Source organism: Ictalurus furcatus, chromosome 19, assembly GCF_023375685.1.
Source record: "Ictalurus furcatus strain D&B chromosome 19, Billie_1.0, whole genome shotgun sequence".
NCBI lineage: Eukaryota > Metazoa > Chordata > Actinopteri > Siluriformes > Ictaluridae > Ictalurus > Ictalurus furcatus.
Window position 1 is genome coordinate 22931543 of NC_071273.1, and position 19154 is coordinate 22950696.

Consider the following 19154-nt stretch of genomic DNA (forward strand, 5'->3'; position numbering starts at 1 on the left):
GAATGAGAAACAGAAACTAGCAGGCCACGCCACTACTGAGATTTCTGTTTCTGTTGAAAAGGATTAAGAGTAATTGGTCCAGGTTCAGCGTACATGGCAATATTTACCCAGCTCGTGCTGTCCTAAACAGTGCGTCTGTGTGAAAAGGAGCAATCTGAAAGTAGGTCATTGTTCTCCTCTCCTCTCCGGTGTAATGGGACATCACAGACACGACACTTTGCAGAAACACATGGGGGCGTAAACAAAAGCCAAGAGGAAAAAAGAACCTTTGTCTGACGAGGACAACTGAAAACATGGAGCGAGAACTCGTGAAAAAAAAAAAACAAGCAAATTTATTAAAGAAGTAAGCTGCAAACGTAGAAGCATTCTTCAGAGGCCTGAGGAAAACGCTGGCTCACATCTCGGTCATCCAGAAAGAGAGCTTTCGGTCTCCACCGATCACGCACAGGGGGAGTGTTCTATGCCAGCTTAGACCCGAGCCCACGACGGACGAGCCGATCATCACGGGCTGAAACGGTATTCATACAGAACGAGGCATGAGGTGCGACAGACTGACACTTAACACGTGATAAAACACTCTCTACACACACACTGACCTGAGGGTGACTGAGGTGATGCACCAGTAACTGACTGCTGATCTTTCCCGGACATCCGGTGGTGGCGAAAAGATTTTCGTTTGCTCTCGACCACCTGACAGACGCAGAACACGTACGAATGAAAGACGGTCGTCGTCGCTGACGAGGAGAGCGAGAGATTGAAACGACAAGGTCGGAGCTTACCTGAACAGTCGCGCTTTGTCCAAATGCACTGGCCTCTTGTCCTGAGGATAACTGCGAGAAAAAAAGAATTCGTTGGTTTATCTCCTGGTGCACGTGCTTTATGATTTCTTTCCCGTAAGTACAGCTTCTAAACTCTAAAAGTAGAAACTTCTGAACAGGATGAACGGTGTCAATTTTTATTCGAGAACTATTCGAGTTACTATCTCATGCTCCGCCCCGTGGCCGACGTGTAATACGTTTTGTACACTTTTCTGGCCACGAGCTCCAGAATCAAGACGGCTGCAATCTCTCTGCATTTCCTGGGATATTCGCGGACGGACTTTTGGTGCGCAGCGGGAACAACTTGTATGGTGGAAAAGCTTCATCGCAGTCAAAAGGATTTACTCATATTTTCAGATTCTCAAAAAGAGAGAGTTGAATGGGTTCTTACCTAGAGCGTGTAATATCCCAGATCACCCAGTCGCTGCCCACCACAGCGCCCACTTTAATGGTGTTCGTGAGGCACCAGTCAGCAGACATGAGGGGCATCTGCCCGCTGTCCAGAGACAGAATGGCCTGCTGGGTGACGAGGTCGTAGAAACGTACGGTGCCCTTTTTCTCAGCCACCATCAGCTGCGAGGAAGCAGAGAGAAAGCTCCTCAGCATCCTTATCACTTTTGGACAGAAAACGGCTGAGTGCATTTATTACTGACGGAGACAAAGAAGACATCGTTATTATGATATGATACTGGATACCTGTCCGAAGGTCCCATTTACATCTTCAGGAAAAGATTCGTATCAAGGCTAAGACTGTCTGTGCTCCCCACTGAGAACACCCTGTGCTTGAACTGAGGTGAGGCTACTCGCAGTACATGAGCTCACCTTAAACATCTCCTCAGGATGCCAGCACACAGTGACACCTGGAGACCACAATCGTAATGACATGGTTTCATTCCCTTCCAGATCCCAAATCCTGCAGGAGGGGGGAAAAAAAAAAAAAAAAAAAAAAAGAGTCCACACGTTATTATTTCTAAGGCTCTAGTTTCAAGGTTAACTCCGTATATATACTCCGAGCGTCCTGATTAAAGATCCGACGTTACGATGGACTCTCTAGACATTCAACATTCAAGCTACTAAGGCGACGCACGTCAATAACACGTCCAAGAAGCCAAATTAGTGCGATATCCTGCCTGGGAACTGACTGTATATTTGAACAGGTTGCGGTGGGAGCGTAGCTATCTTTAAACGAGGCACTCTGACAGACCGAACTTACGCCACGCGCCCTATTAACGCTGAAAGACCCTCTCGGATGTTAAAGTGCGAATTCAGCCCGGTGTTGAAAGCATGCGGTATGGCGAAGGAGAAGCGCTCAGTCATCCACGCACAGATGTTGGAGAGTCGACTTGAAGCTAGCGGGTGGGGTGGAAACGTCGGAAAGGTATAGAACGCACACTCGAGGACTGCTGTGGACGACAGGTGGCCTGTTTCTCCGACCATGTCGCGAGCTCCACAAGGCGTACGCGGTCCGACGCGTGTACGAGGACATGAGAACAAAAGGAAGCGGACTTTGTCACTTATGTCGCGTCATGAATCTATGCAGGCGCGTTCCTGATGCTTACGGAGGTCTGAAACGGAACCCGCGTCTTCACATCTATCTATTCTTCTAGTTCAATCTCAGCGCAAGACGTAATTCAAGCAAAAACCTGGCGTGAAGAGGACGAGAGGTCCGAGGAAAAGTACAGACACCAGCCAGATGGAGGAAATAAAAGTAGCCAGAACTGGGACAGTAAGCCATCTTTGTCTTTATGTGCTCTAAATCTCCACACACACACACACACACACACACACACACACACACATACATACATACACACACACACACACACACAGGAAGTCTAAAAAAAGCAAAAACAAATCAAACGAAGCAGAGGCCTAAAAAAAGGAAGAAAAAAAAAAGGAACTGCACTGTCAAAAACAGTCTCAATCAAACAACCAATTAAACACACAAAAGGAAGTGGAGGAGGTATTGTGTGATAAAAATATCCTCTTCGAGCTCTGATACCCGCTGAGCACGGATGTGAAGTTCAGAGGTTGTTTCGGTTCCGATGAGAGCTTTAAACACCACGGATGAAAAATATGACGAGAGCTAAGCTTCTGAAGGGGGAAAAAAAACGCTTTTAGTCAGACTGATAACTTACAGTAAAGTGTGTGTGTGTGTGTTGGAATGGAGGAAATGTTCAGCTCTTTGGCTGCTGCCCCACTGATCACCCAGTGACGAACGAGCAATAAAAGACATTCACTGGGGTATTATGAAGACGACTGTGTTCTCCAACGAGAGCGTGGACTTCTCGCATGCCATAAATCCCCAAACTTTTGCAGCTTGACCCATGTCCAAGAGACGACTTGGACTGCCAGTGCCTGCTTGCCGGCTTCCCTTCCCAGGAAAATAGGCTTTCTTGCTCTTTAATTTGGCCTCTCACGAAGCCACAAAGACATCCTGGCCACGGTGAACACAGATACACAGAGAGACAGAGAGAGAGAGACAGCAAGAGAGAGAGACAAAGAGAGAGAGACAGAGAGAGAGAGAGAGAGAGAGAGACAAAGAGAGACAGCGAGAGAGAGAGAGAGACAGAGAAAGGCAGAGAGAGAGAGACAGCAAGAGAGAGAGACAGAGAGAGACAGCAAGAGAGACAGAGAGAGACCGAGCGAGAGAGAGAGTGAGAGAGACAGAGCGAGAGACAGTGAGAGAGAGAGAGCGAGAGAGAGACAGTGAGAGAGAGAGCGCGATAGAGACAGTGAGAGCGAGAGCGAGAGAGAGAGAGCGCAAGATGGTGAGAGAGAGAGAGAGAGAGAGAGCGAGAGAGAGAGAGACGGTGAGAGAGAGAGAGTGCGCAAGAGAGAGACAGTGAGAGAGAGACGGTGAGAGAGAGAGCGAGAGAGACGTGAGAGAGAGAGCAAGAGAGAGAGAGAGAGCAAGAGAGAGAGACGGAGAGAGACTGTGAGAGAGAGAGCGAGAGAGAGAGAGACAGTGAGAGAGAGAGAGAGAGGGTGAGAGAGAGAGACAGAGAGAGAGAGCGAGAGAGAGAGACAGTGAGAGAGAGAGAGGGTGAGAGAGAGAGCGAGAGAGAGAGACAGTGAGACATAGAGCACGAGAGAGAGAGAGACAGTGAGAGAGAGAGAGAGAGAGACAGAGAGAGAGACAGTGAGAGAGAGAGAGAGACAGTGAGAGAGAGAGAGCGCAAGAGAGAGAGAGAGAGAGAGAGCACGAGAGAGAGAGAGAGACAGAGAGAGAGAGAGCGAGGCCTTGTGCATGGATGGAATAAATCACTTGGACGAAGCAGACGGTCGATCCTGAAAATTAGGACCCGCGTTTTGCCACATCAGAGCTTGAATTCTCCACACGGGATAAGCTGGTTGCAGGGCTTTCTTGGAACTGAGGACGGATGAGGTCATCGGGAAGGCTTCAGCGTGAAAGTACTCCGTGCGATGTCTTCCGATTCTGAACACGCTTGGTGACAGACTTCCTGTGTACCGTTTGCGCAAACGTAAGGGGAAAAACAAAAAACATTTCAGAGAAGGGACGAGGGAACGTACGCTACACAAGGTGAAACAGAGGTGAGGCTACAGAGATCGAATCTCCACTAGGCACAGCTTTCAGCACTGCGCCTGACCTGATCAGACCTTCACGCTCCAGCACGAGTGAGATTTCAAACCACGACACACAAACATTGGCTGAAACGCTTCCGCTCGCCGCTGGTGCCAAACGAAAGAGATCAATCGCACGCAACACCAGAAACCACCGACCACGACCACCGATGAACCGACGGTGCACTCGAAACGATGGTGGGGGAATGTGGAAGGAAAAAAGAAAGAAAGAAAAGGAAAAAAAAAAAAAAACCTGACCCGCTTCTCTCAAACACCAAGAAGATCATTATTTAATCTCAGCTCAAGGACAAGACAAAGACACGCACTCATGTAGCGACTCTGGAGGTCGAGCGATTTCACAGGAACCGATAACTAACTCGGGGTCGTACCTGCCCATAACCGATTAATCGACCCGATCTAAAAATGAAAACATAACAGTCAAACTAAAATACTGCTCAACTTTATTACAAAAAAAAAAGAAAAAAAATCAGTCCTGACTGTACCGTGAAAATGTACTTACTTTTTAAAATAAAAAAATATATATATTAATATATTAACAAATACACATTAATAAATAGTGAAGTAAATAAAATACATACGTCCAAACTGAACCAAAAAGTAACACTCTGGATAAATCAAATCAAATCAATAGAGACGTCCAAATTGAATAAAAAAATAAAAAAATTTAAAAAACACTTCAAATAACACGACAAAATTCATCCATGACGGGTTTTTATTTCGTCTCTAGAGGCCGCTCTCGCACCGTATAACGACAGCGGACGCAGACTCTCGGTGGGGATTTCTGCTGATAACCGACAGTTCCGGCGATCGGTTAGCGGTGCCGGTTAACTGGTACAATGATTGATCGGTAATTCCGATCAATCGGTCTGCCTCTGAGCAATACCAGCGTCAGGATGGTCATGTCAATCGATTCTCCAGTCACGTGATGACGACTGGCTGTCCGATATCGATACCGAAACCTCGATCGTCATTATCGTTATGATATTTCAGCCTAGATTTGTTACAGGATCAGATCAAATTCATTCCATTTTTCCCCCCTGATATCAAATCCACCTTTATTTTTTTTTCCTGGGTATGGGATCTGTGCCATGTCCAGAAGCAATGTTTGTATGCACAATTACGTGTGAATGGGGAATTCTGGCCGAGAACCAGCTGCAAATTTCATACCTGGAAGACAGAGAGTCCTAAAATGAGCAAAAACCAAAGCTGAAGCAGACCAAGTGGCCATAAAAAATAAAAAAAAAGGAAAAAAAGCAGCACTATGTCTCCTATCAGGACTCGGCATTCAGGTGAGCCTTCCTCTTTAATAATGAACTCCGTCAACTCAGCAATTCCCTGGAGTGACCTGCGCTTCCATCACTCGCCCGTAGGTGGCATCCAGACTTAAACCTGAGCTGAAAAGGACACTCATCCCTGCACTGCACTCTACCACACAAACACACACACACACACTTGTTTCAGGGGTCACTGTGATCAGCAGATGGATGTCAAACACATACATATTTAAATGACAGCAACAGTACAGAGTGCAAAAGTTTGCACCCCCTTAGAACAAAACGAAAAAGATATAAGACATTCCGTGTGTTCGGCTTCCTTGTCACGACTGGCAACAAGGGGTGAGGGGTGGATAAATGACATTGATAAATACGTATGTATCATGATATACAGGTTCGCTAACAAACAGCCGGCAGAACGGACAAAAAGAGTTATTTAACTTATTTAATGGCTACGAGGGAACTAAAATTCTTTAAAAAAAAAATTAAAAAAAAGAAAAAAAGTAAAAAACTTTTGTCAATTTTCAAAAGATTCAAAACAACGTCTAATCAGCTGGGTTTTTTATCCGAGTTTGTAACTGTGATTAGAGAAAAAAAAAAAAAAAAAAATCACACGAAAAAATGCAGACGATATCTCAGAAAAGCGTATCGTCACCCGATTGATCACGATATCAACGTTAAGTCATCATATTGCCCAGCCCTACTGGGAAAAACGCTCATATTAATAACCATACCAGTTTAAAAGGTTTCATCTCCCTTTTCTGAAGGTGAGCTTCCCAAATCTTTTCATTCCTGTACATTACAATACAATATAGTTTCTCCCATGTGTACGGTCCACACCGATACTTTTCATCAACACGTCGAATCTGGACGTCGCCTCGGACTCCTGTCCTTGTAATTCCCAACCTCCGACCAGGGAACGCCAAGGAGAACGGCCACTCAACTCGGAATATCAACCGGCCTCTGTATTTCTGCTTTCGAACGGTGGATTGCGATACCTTCACCCTGCCCTGTAGAGGTTATTGCTGATGTCACTGACTGTTGTTTTTGAGGTTTTCTTCAGGGCTCGTGCGACGTTTTCCTTGCCCGACCGGTGTCTGTTGCTCGGTACATTAGTGGTTTCTTTCTTTTTCAGGACGTTCCAAATTCTCGTATTAGCTATGTCGCATTAGCTTTTTTTTTTTCTCAACATCAAAAACGGCTTGCTTTTCTCCCATGGGCAGCTCTTTAGTCCTCATGTTGTCTTATCCTTTTTAACAACAAATGCCATGTTCATAGGTGAAACTGAAGGCGAAAACCGAGAGCAGACGTTCGGTGCTATTCGTCGCTATTCGGGTGCACTGATACAAAACGTGTTCCATGTTGTTTGACACGTCTATATATAAATACAACAACAACAACGACGAAAACTGTTCTATAATCCTAGCACATTGCGATTGTGAAGACGCTAACGTTTTTGTGGGAAGCGAGAACACCGCGCGGCTCATAGCCGAAAATTCGGCCAATTTTTTTTTTCCCCCGTGGGCGCAATCATGACCAGCGGATACATTATAGGAAGAGGATGAAGACTACGTAAAACCGGTCTGTCTCGGGGTTTCTATTTCATTTTCCACGTTCTGCATTAATGCACATAAAGCTCGTCGTACGTCAGTTGCTGCTAACTAATTGGACTTCCAGGCAAGCACGCTGGAGCTTTGACTCGGCCAGTGAGCTAGCTAATGGATATATGATTTGTCCGCCAACGAAGGAGAATGATTGTCATTTTTTGGATCGGAAAACCGGTGCCTTCCAATCGTGCCTGCCTTTTTCAGACACGCCCTCCACTTTCCTCCTCCCCCCCCCCCTCTTTTTTAAATTTCTTTTTTTTTATTTTTTATTGCGCCCATGTTACTTCAAGTCTAGCCACAAATACGAACGACCAGATCTTTGATCAGATGAGACCATGTGAACGAAAAGTGCATTGTGGTTCGCGTGGGATGAATTAAAAAGACATGTGTCCCTCTTTTTCACTCTCTAGTAGGTTTCCACGACGTGACGGAACTGAAATCTTTCTGCAGATGGAGATGTTTTCTCTGGCCGGAGGAGGGACACGGAGGCCGAGGCCGGGGATGCGGATGTCTCCTCTCCCACACGCCGGTTTAAAGTTTGCGTCTTTCCAGTGCCCTCGGAGTGTTCCGAAAACTGCTGACGCGTTCGTCAGCGTCAGCACTAATAGCGGCGTGCCCTTGATCACACGCTGAATACCGAAGTGTGCGCGGCGGGGCCGGAGGGATGAATCGTTCAGCGAGCTCATCAGAGAGAAAACGATATCAGAGATCAGAGACTTTTCTTTTTTCCCCAACCCGGCAGCTCGTATCCGACGTGATTAATTCTGATCCGCTCGCTGTGGAACGTTTCGCACCCCGACCGTGATAAAGACTGATATTCTCGCTCTTTCATCCCGACCTCGCATTTGAACCCGCACCAACACCAACAGCGCGGCCGTGAGGAGGACGAGGAGGAGGAGGACGAGGAGGAGGAGCGCGGAGCTCCGAGAGCACACACCGGGGTGACGGGTGTAGCAAAACATTAGCGTAGCGCTACGGTGAGAAAGAGCGCTGTGTCTAGACACATGCTGGAGTGGACGTGAAGTGGAGGAGACAGGCATCCTGAAGAGCGGAATAACAAAAACACGGATAGGAACCAGAACACACACACACACACACACACACACACACACACACACACAAGTACAGTAGAGCCGGCCGACACAGCGCACGAGTCTCACACACACACGGATCAGCGTGGAAAAAAAAACATAAGTGCAGCAAGTGCATCCATCTTTCGTTAAACCAGCACACCACTTCCAAATCAAGCAAAGTCACAGAAACCGAATGAAAACGATCTCTAATATAACAGCAATAAAAAACATATATATATATAAAAAAAAAAGCTCGGCTTATTCCGCGGTAACGTATAACAGAATACCACGCTCATAAAAGGCCGATATTTACACTTGTGCCTGCATCCTACAGTATTAAGAAATGAACGCTCTGACGCTGCAGACAATGTAAAAATAAAAATAAATAAATGTGATTTCATCAATAAATATATTCTGAATCTTACTGAATGAATAGAATCATTCTCATGATGAGATTACAACAATATACTAAAACTGTGACGCCTATTTTCAGGCATTTTCACTCATTATTAAAGTACGTAACGTCTTAAGATCAGTTCGTCTTTCCACCTGGAAGCTGATTATTATTATTATTATTATTATTTTCCAGCAGCAGCACATCCTGACGCGTTTTATTCCCCTTATACTACAGCGACCTCCTGACGATTACGACGGTTTATATTAATTATAGTTACATTCAATGTTATGGAATGTCTGGGGAAATAAGTTGGTTCCTGTCATCACTATTTTTTTTCTCTTTTGCGCTTTACAAGAAAATAATAATAATAAAAAAAAACGCAGCTTGTCATGTTACAGAGAAAAAGTATAGTAAAGTATAAACTCCTCTGTCTCTAACACGTCGGAAAGGTCCGAGTTTTACATACGACGCTGGAGACTCCTCCTACCGGACATGTTAAATAAACACCTCTTTAAGTGAAGAAAATGCCACCATATCGACGATCACACGCTTTGTTTTTAATCTGTTTACGTGGAACGTCTACTGTACAAGTCCCTGTGATCGCGCTTTCACTGTACTACATAGAAACGATAGCGTATTGATATACACTGACCAATCAGAATCTAGAATTCAACAGTGCAGCAGAATAAGACGAACGTATCATATTACTATACTAATACTAGATCATAATACCGTACTATCCCCTGCACACCGGGAACACCCGACAAGACCTGCCGTTCTGGAGACGCTCTGACCCAGCCGTCTAGCCGTCACACGTCGGTCTTTATTAAAGTGGCTCAGATCCTTACGCTTGCCCATTCTTCCTGCTTCCAACACGTCAACTTTGAGCACTGACTGTTCACGTGCTGCCTAATAAATATATCCCACCCCTCAACAGGTGCCGGTCAGTAATGTTACGGCTGATCTGTATATACGTATCACAACATAGAAGTTACCTATCAAACAGCGAGTAAAGTCCTAGTGTTGAATAACTACATTTATTTCACTTATTTATTGCACTTTATTATTTCACATTTATTTATTACATTCATTGAAAAGATTGTGGGAATGGGGGGGGGGCGGAGCAGAAGGAGGGGGATCTGTAATTAACAAATTCAAAATCAGCAGCTTCCGATGTTAAAAATGTCCCGGAAAAAATGTTACGCAAAGATACTGTCACGCTTTTGATATTTTATCGTCATATTTCCCAGCCTTAATCACAAAGGGACAAATATTAGACTATAAAAACGTATTTCGAGCTTAAAATTGTCGTATTTTAGCAATACATGTGTGCAAAAAAAAAAAAAATAAAAGTGCATTCAGATAAATGATCTGAATCAGATGAAAATGCTGATTGAGAGTCTATTATAACGACGAGGATCCTTGATAAGCTGAGACGCTCTTATAACCGACTCTCGGTATGAACCTATACGAACGCGGTCCAGTCCCCCGTCCACCTTGAAGCCATTACGGCTGCTTAGTTTCCCGGTTTGCGGTTTAGGAACGGGGGTGGAAATGCGAGCGGCGGTGTCCAGGTGTGTCGGTTACACGTCTCTGACGTAAAAAGGGAAGCCCTGAGCCTCCTGGAGCGCTCGCTCAAGTTACCTCAAGCTGGCGAGGAAACCGCACCGTACCTCTGGGGTGCGCTTGATTCGGGCCGCTTGTTAACCGTCACCGAGGAGAGCGGAGGGGAAAAAAAAAAAGAAGAAGAAGAAGAAGAAGAAGAAGAAGGAAAAACTCTTTGGCTCATTGGGCTGCTGATTGGATTTCCACGTTTAACCAATTACTAAAGGAAACGGGGGTTCGCACTTACGCACGGCCGTGTTGTGCTTAGGGTCGGGTTTCGCGCTGGAAAACGCGGTCAGGACTTTCTGGACCATTAACAGAGAACAGAACACAATAGGGCACGCACACACACACACACACACACACACACACACACACACACACACACACACACACACACACAGAGTCATTCTTTAAGGCCCGACTGACCTGCAAGTGTGATCGTCACTGACCGATGCTATTTGCTTTCCTTCCGTGGGCTCGAATACGACGTGATTGATGTAGCTGGTGTGTCCCTCCATCACCTAGGCAACACAGGAAACAGGGAAATCGCACACATATGGACAGTCGCAATATACGTGGAAAGTTTGCTTCCCACCCAATCCCGCGTCTGCCTTAGACATCGTTTCAGTGTGCATGTTTTTGTTAAGGGGGGGAAAGAAAAATTGATGTAAAAAACATGAGCAAGGTCTGACAAGACTATCAGCAATTCTATCCTCTATCCTCTCTCTCTCGAATATATTACATATAAATAAATTCCAGGCTTTTTGTATTATTTCTGAGAGATTATAAAAACGTCCTGTTTTCACAAACCCCGCCCACTCATTAATATTCAAAACAGTTACATTTAAGTCAGCTTGGCTGACACTTGTATTTAAAGCGAGTTAAATCTGAGCAGATGATGAGGGTGTTGCTCAAGGGCAGCTTGGTGGTGCCGGGATTTAAACTCGTGACCTTTCGATCGGAAGTCCGATGACCTTGTCCCCGAAGACGGCACCGCCACGGACTCTTTCCGCTACAGACTTCCGTACGGACTTATGATTCTAACGCCACTGCCCACGGAGCGCGCTAAATTAATACACGTTCGGAGAACCGGAAAAATCATCTCGCTCTAAACCGGAGCCCTGGAGTCACGACCTGTTCTTCTTCAGAAATGCCTTCCACACAGAACATCGCATTCCCGTGGCCCGTAATCTAATAAAGCTCGATGGGAAACCAGAGCCAATATTTTAAAAAAAACGCGTGATCCCTCGGCATTTGGACTTTTATGCTAGATTCCACAAATGTCTCTAATAGACGATATTGCACGTTGCACAAATCTCCATAACGTGCAAATAAAAACAACATTCCGGCGGTTTCTGTGATGGGACACCAAACAGCCCGGGGTCAAACTCGATAATCATACGAAAATTATTCGGAGGAAATAAACACAGTCCGCGACTGCGCTCTGAGATTTCTTTTTTTTTTTTTTTTTTATTTTAAGTAAAAGCATGCCGTATATGAGACACGGACTCCGTTTGTGATCTGATCACGGCGGGGCGGGGACGTATTTTTAACATTTCGAGACAGGGATAATATTGCACACATGGTCTATCCTTCATCGGCTTTCCATCTGAAATCCTCAGTGTTGTCTGCGTGCTTGTTCGTCCGCCTTAACGTGTTACCGTTAAATCGTTAAAGAACTCCTAGACGTTAACATAAACATAAACAATCTGGTACGGATTCAGGACTGCAAGACTCTCGGGTTAAAATATGAACCACAGTTTGGCTTGGAGCGGAGATCGCATCTCTGAGCAAGTTTGTAAGGGACGGTATACTGTGTATGAAGGATAAAACACTAGGTGGTGTGCTGCTGTAGGAAAATAATCAACGACGTGGTCATGGAACGAAGCGTTAAAGCGTTACCGTTCCACCCTAACGTTGATTACTTTCCTATAACAGCACGTCTTGTTAGGCCTGGAACGATAACTACTTTTATTGGACGATATATCGTTACAGAAACAATTGCGATAAACTAATATTATTAGGGCTGCAACTAATAATTATTTCCATAATCGATTAATCAGACAATTATTTTTTCGATAATCGGATAATTTTTTAAAAAAAACTTTCGGTGCCATTTTTCCGTTTATTTAAAATAAGATACACTTATTAGACGGAGCAAAAACTTCTATGGAATTACAGTAGGAGGGAGGAGAAGATCATCGAGTATCACTATACGCTGATGACACATTAATATTCATGTCTAAACCCGACTATGTGCTACTGAGACATGTTCCTCGTTACAGCTGTCTGTCCGGCTATAAAGTAAACGTTTCGAAATCCACAGCGTTACCTTTAAACACCTCCTCCCTAGAGCACTTAAAAGCAATTTCCCCTGTCACATTGAGAACAGCTTCAGGGATCTTGGCATTTTTGTTCAATGGTCTTATAAGCAATAATTATACCCCTTTATGGAGCAATAAAAATAACATTTTTACAAATATCTTCAGGTGTGACATTTTATAAAACGAGAGAGCGAGAGAGAGAGAGAGAGAGAGAGAGAGCGCGAGAGGAAGGGGAGTTGAGAATGCACATATGAGAGATTGAAGACTTTTTAATTACACCAGGCCTGTTTAAAGGGTTCGGTATCAAAGATATATGGCATCTTGTCTAATAAGTGTACTTCTGCCTTGGTGGGACTGAAGGGTGTGTGGGAAATGGACCTGGGGCAAGTCATTGAGGAGAATGTCTGGGTTGTTGGATGTGTTAATGTGCATCCCAAAAGCACTTCCCTTGGGATTCACCAGCTTAATTTCAAATTCGTCAACAGGATATACACTACCGGTCAAAAGTTTACACACACTCATTCTTTATATAAAAAAAATAATAATAAAGTCATCAAAACTCTGGAGTAACACAAATGGAACTATGGGAATTATGTTGTGATAAAAAAAAATTAATTCAAAACAATTTAGTATTTTATCATCTTCAAAGTAGACGCGCTTTTCACCTAGAATTTCCAGAAATGTATTCTTGGCGTTTTCTCGAGCGATTTCTTGCGGAATTTCCCCGAGATGCTTTTTAAACAGTATTAGAGGAGTTCACACCGACGCCGGACTCTTATCCGCTGCTTTTTGGAAAATATATTTCGCTCTGAGTCGTCCGTATAAAAAACATTTTTTTTTAAATAAAATGTTAGTTTTCTAATGAAAGAAACGAACACGTCGACACGATTATATTTTTGTCTACGACACCGATTTCACACGTTTAATCACACACCTTCAGATCAGAAGCTTTTTAAGATCATGAAAAACATCTCCGTCGAGTGTCCACAAACTTTTGACCGGCAGTATATCTTACACCGATACGTATTAAGAAGATATTTGCTAACACTACAGGTCTTGGTGCATGTACACAGGACTTGACGTCTCCCCCAGGAAGACAGAAACGGCTTACCTTTACTTCATCCAGCTGCTGAAGATCTGAAGTAAAGACTCGCAGCTTTCTGTCGGCGGATGCAGTGCACAACCTGCGAACCAAATTGTCGCAAATGTTAAAATGGAACCTATTTTTTTTTAAACAACAACAGCTCATGATCTGCTAAATGTGCTCCTTGCCCTCGGGACTATTTGGGTTTTTGAAATCCCGCGCCTCCGGGAGCGCTGTTTACGTTCGGCTGTGCGGCGAGACAGCAATGTCTAACGTGTGCTTTTTTTTTCTCCAGTGAAGTCGTAGTGTTGGACTGACGCTCGTTTCTATTAATAGGTCGTGTGTGTGTAAGACGACGCATACAGTCTGACGCCTTTCACAAACACAGATCAGCCGTAACATTAAAACCACTGGCAGGTGGCGTGAATAACCTCGATTATCTCGTTACAGTGGTCGAGGGGTGGGATATATTTAGTAGGCAGGAAGTGAACGGTCAGTCCTCGAAGTTGACGTGTTGGAAGCAGGAAAAATGGGCAAGCGTAAGGATCTGAGCGACTTTGACAAGGACCGGCGTGTGACGGCTAGACGGCTGGGTCAGAGCGTCTCCAAAACGGCAGGTCTTGTGGAGTGTTCCCGGTATTTAGTGCTTACGGGTTAGTTAGTATTATTTTGTATCGGATTCCTCGTCTGTAACTCGGACTGATGTGTAAACCTGCACGAGCGCCACGTGTACCTGATCATCTGAGGCAGTTTGTCCAGTCTGGATTCTGGACTCCATGCAAGAGCGTCAGCACGAACGCCGTGCATGAAGACACGCAGAGCGTCGAATTCTACTCCATCTACGTCCATATCCTCCTCCTGCACACACACACACACACACTCAATCCTGCACAAGAAGACAAGCTCTACACACCTTATTATGTGTTCAATATATGAACGAATACGTTCAATACGACTGAACCAAACCTTCCCTCAAGATGAACACTGACCGCTTCGGAGTTGTTCGGGGTTATTACCTGGTTCAAAGATCCACTTAGAGCGAGGTTATAACCTCCTGGTAGAGAACTAGATTGCAGGCCAAAATGTATCCTGGATTTTTTTTTCTTGTACCCCGTAAGGATGACATTTGGAATCTACAATCTTGTATTCTTTGTGGTGTCAATATTTGTGCCATATGGATATGAAAATATGCTGCGAATTAATTAACTGTGCTCGCTCATCCGTTTTTAAGGGTGCCAATAATTCTGAAGCGGACTGTATGACACACTTGCATAACTCTTACTACACTTATTATTAGATTAGTTCATGTTTTCGCAAGTTAAAATTCTAATCGATTTATACAAATTTTTACACAAATTATTACGTTCTTATATTCTTCAAGGGCGATAAAAATTTTGTTGTTTTTTTTTGTTTTTTAAAAGAGAAAATCATATTTATTCAATCAATCATATTATTTAAAATGTTTAAGTAGACTTTGTATTGCTGATCGTGCTCTTCATGGGTGCCAATAATTCTGTAGGTGAACGTATGACGTAATAGCATACCTCTTCCTACATATTTATATTGATCAGTGAATATTTGTAACTCTTGTACTACTGGAATTCTTATTGACACCAACAGATCGTTTAAAAAAAGATTGTTTGAAATAAATAATAAAAATAAATAAATACAAATACATAACTAAATAAACAAACAATAAAAACCCTGACCCACTGCATATACTCGTGTTAAGATGATTTCAAATGCATCTGCCTGATGAAATCTTTAACTATCGCAATGTTTCATTTCATGTCGTCATTCTCGCCTACCCTTTTATTTCTTTTTGAACGCCACCAATAAATAAATGCACTTATTTTAAAACGAAAGAAAATACCCGACATATCGCATACGCTTTCTTATATTAACCTGGGGTGCCAATAGTTTTGTCACTTGCTTTTTAAGATCACTTAAAAATGTGTCCGCGCAATTAAATCTTTAACTATTGCAATGTTTATGATCATTTTTTTTTTTAACCCATCCTTTTTAAAGGTGCCAATACTTCTGGATTGAGTGCATGACATACTTGCGTATCTCTTTCTACATGAATCTATTTTATTGGATGTTTCATATATATATATATATATATATATATATATATATATATATATATATATATATATATATATATATATATACACACATATATACACACACATATATGGTGTACTGGATGTTTGAACTTATTGGCACGATTCGGATTGAAGTGATCGGATATGAAGCTGATCTCTGATTGGACGATCAGCATCGCGCGTCGTATCCTACTGAGCTCACCTTGAAGCGGCACGTTCCCACCACGACGTGCTGGTTTTCAGCGTAGGCGAGGAGCGAAGAGGCGGCGCCGCAGTCGTACGGACTGAACTCCACCACGTGGACGCGGTCATCGCAGGGCAGTGTGTACGTGGCCGAGCGGCCCGCCTCCTCCTGCATCGTGAACGCTTCTATTAATACTGCTGCTTCTTCTTCTTCAAACTCCGCTTTACCTCCACCTGCAGCACGAAGGAGAAAATCGATTCATCATTTCATTCACACCTCAGCGCACGCTACCGACCACAGAATGATAAACAGAAGCTGCAGAGCAAATAACTAAGTGCTTATCAGTCTGTCTGCTCACTGTTACCACTGAAATGATTGTTTTCCAATAACAGCACTTGAAATGTTTTATTCCTCTTACACCACACCAATTCGCCAACGAACCTTTTTTTGATTTACTAATAAAAGAACAGTACATACTTTTTAGCCATTTATAGTTATAGTTAAAGGTGCATTAGGTAAGATTAGTCAGGCTTTTTTTTTTTTTCCTCAAGAGTAGGTCTGTAACAGTTAGGTAGGTTTGACGTTTGAATAATTCCCACCCACGTTCAGAAAGCTCCGCCCTCAGGATCTACACTGGCCTGTAAACTCGGCTCCTCCAGGATTTGGTGATCGCAGATATTCGGAGGAGCTTGCAGTTTTTTCAAAATCACCACAGATTTCCCGCAGATTTGGGCCGAAACTCTTCATATATCCTAGGTTCATTACACGTAAAGTGAAATATTTAGAGTCTTTTTTTTTTTGTTTGAATCTCGATGATTATGGCTTACGGCTCATGGAAATTTAAAATCCAGTACCTTAAAATATTCTAATAAAGAATTTATAATACAGAAATGTCGACCTTCTGGAAAAGTATGTTCATTTATGCGCTGATACTCATCAGGTATTTAATCCTTTTGCATGAATTACTGCATCGATGCGGCGTGGCATGGAGGCGATCAGCCTGTGGAACTGCTGAGGTGTTCTGGAAGCCCAGGTTGCTTTGATAGCAGTCTTCAGCTCGTCTGAATTGTTTGGTCTGGTGTCTCTCGTAGATTCTCTATGGGGTTCGGGTCAGGCGAGTCGGCGAGTCAAGCACAGTAATACCACGGTCAGCAGACCAGGTACTAGAAGTTTGGCACTGTGGGCAGGTTCACAGTCCTGCTGGAAAAGGAAATCAGCATCTCCATAAAGCTCGTCAGCAGATGGAAGCATGAAGTCCTCTAAAATCTCCTGGTAGACACTGCATCGACTCTCGACTTGAGAAAACACACTGGACCAACACCAGCAGATGACATGGCAACCCAAATCATCACTGACTGTGGAAACTTCACTCTGGACTTCAAGCAGCTTGGATTCTGTTCCTCTCCACTCTTCATCCAGACTCTGCGACCTTGATTTCCAAATGAAACGCAACATTTACGTCCATCTTCCCCGTGATTGTGTTTGTGTGTGCTGAACCAGACTGACAGATTAAAGCCTCAGGAAACCTTTACATGTGTTTTGAGTTCATTCACTGATTAGAGTTCTTCTCAGGTCGACATTTCTGTATTATAAGTTCTTTATTCTAATATTTTGATACACTGGATTTTTAATTTTCACGAGCTGTAAACCGTAATCATCGAGATTAAAACCAAAAAAGGCTTGAAATATTTCACTTTATGTGTAATGAATCTCAAATATATCAAAGTTCAAATTTTGGAATTAAATTACATGGAAAAAATGAACTTTTCCCACAATATTCAATTTTTTTTTTGTTTGTTTTTTTTAAGATGCACCTGTATATTCCAGATTATGTGTTACAAGACAAAAATTTAATCAGCTATTGCACGTTCAATGTTGTGGAACGCCCCAAAACGAGTTAGTCCCTGTAGTAGTTGCGTTATAGCAGCTTTAACAGTCCTATAACTAGAAACTGTTACAAAGCCCTGACACTGGAGACTCCTTCCATACGTGTTAAATAAACGTCTCCTTACCGAAAACTAGCTGTACACAACACCAGCAATCACATAGCACGCGTTTTATTTGCTCTGTTAACGTGAAGCGTCCACCGTACAAATCCCCATGAATGAGCTGTTGCTATAGAAACGAAGTCGTATCAGAAGCAGCACATTAATATATTAATAAAACCTGTGATTTGCAATGTATACACAAACAATATGGCTAACATGCTGAAAATGAGACCTGACGAGATTTGATATATATATAATGAATTAACTTAAACACATCTGAAACAAACAGACCAAAATATCTATGAAAAATAAACGAGCAACGACGAGCGCGTGAGCTCGGCACATCGTTAGCATCCTTAGCTAAAGGTAACGGCTTATGAAACTAGCGAACTTAAATTATTTGCGTTGAAGAGTAAAAAGGTTTTATTTTACACCACCTTATCGAATTTATTTGACTGCAGTTTTTTTTTAGTAATCCTGAACGTGGTCTACTGTCATGCCTGTCAAAACCCGCGTTTCAGACACGTTCAAATGAGTACATTGTTTATTTCCGGATTGTCACTTTTGTTCTTCCGGGTTAAAACGGAACTCGATTTTTCGGCAAAGATTTATAAATTGTTTATACATTGCAAAATATATCTAAAATGTTGCTCATAGTATTTATCTATTTTTTTATTATTATTTGTTTAGAGTTATTATAAGGCCAGGCATCAAAGGCAAAAATTACGATTTTGCTCCCAACTGTCAATTTTCATACCTCAAGAAAATGTTACAAAATTATAATTGCTTCATTTTTTTTTTACATTTATTCCATGTGTCCTCACAATTAACAAAAACAAACTGAAACATCGTTGATAAAATTTGCAATTTTTTGTAATATACAAATTAGTGCATATTTAACGATCGCTTGCCTCATTTGCATATGTTAAATATAAATCTACTACATAACATCTTGTATCGATGTATACATTTAACAGACGCTTTTAATCCTTCAGTGCAGTCACGATATAGTATCCTGCATAAGTTTAACCATTTATTTATTTTTATTCTCCAGCCGGAAGTACAGCACGCGTTCTCTCAGGA

At 42.9% G+C, this 19154-nt stretch overlaps 1 protein-coding gene across 3 annotated transcripts; it reads right to left on the bottom strand.

The window, feature by feature from the left end:
- Positions 1–311: 311 nt before the first annotated feature.
- nup37 (nucleoporin 37) lies at positions 312–19072 on the bottom strand. 3 transcript variants are annotated; one of them, XM_053650182.1, is made up of 10 exons: positions 19040–19072; positions 16102–16316; positions 14525–14649; positions 13819–13891; positions 10810–10904; positions 1641–1731; positions 1210–1391; positions 780–830; positions 597–690; positions 312–508 (listed from the first exon to the last, which is right to left on the bottom strand). In XM_053650182.1, the coding sequence occupies exons 2-10, from the start codon at positions 16255–16257 to the stop codon at positions 395–397; spliced, it is 981 nt and encodes a 326-aa protein (XP_053506157.1). In that variant the 5' UTR covers positions 16258–16316; positions 19040–19072; the 3' UTR covers positions 312–394. The 3 variants fall into 3 exon arrangements, with proteins under 3 accessions (XP_053506157.1, XP_053506156.1, XP_053506154.1); XM_053650181.1 differs by lacking the exon at positions 19040–19072 and adding an exon at positions 18509–18614; XM_053650179.1 differs by lacking the exon at positions 19040–19072 and adding an exon at positions 18096–18295.
- Positions 19073–19154: the final 82 nt, after the last annotated feature.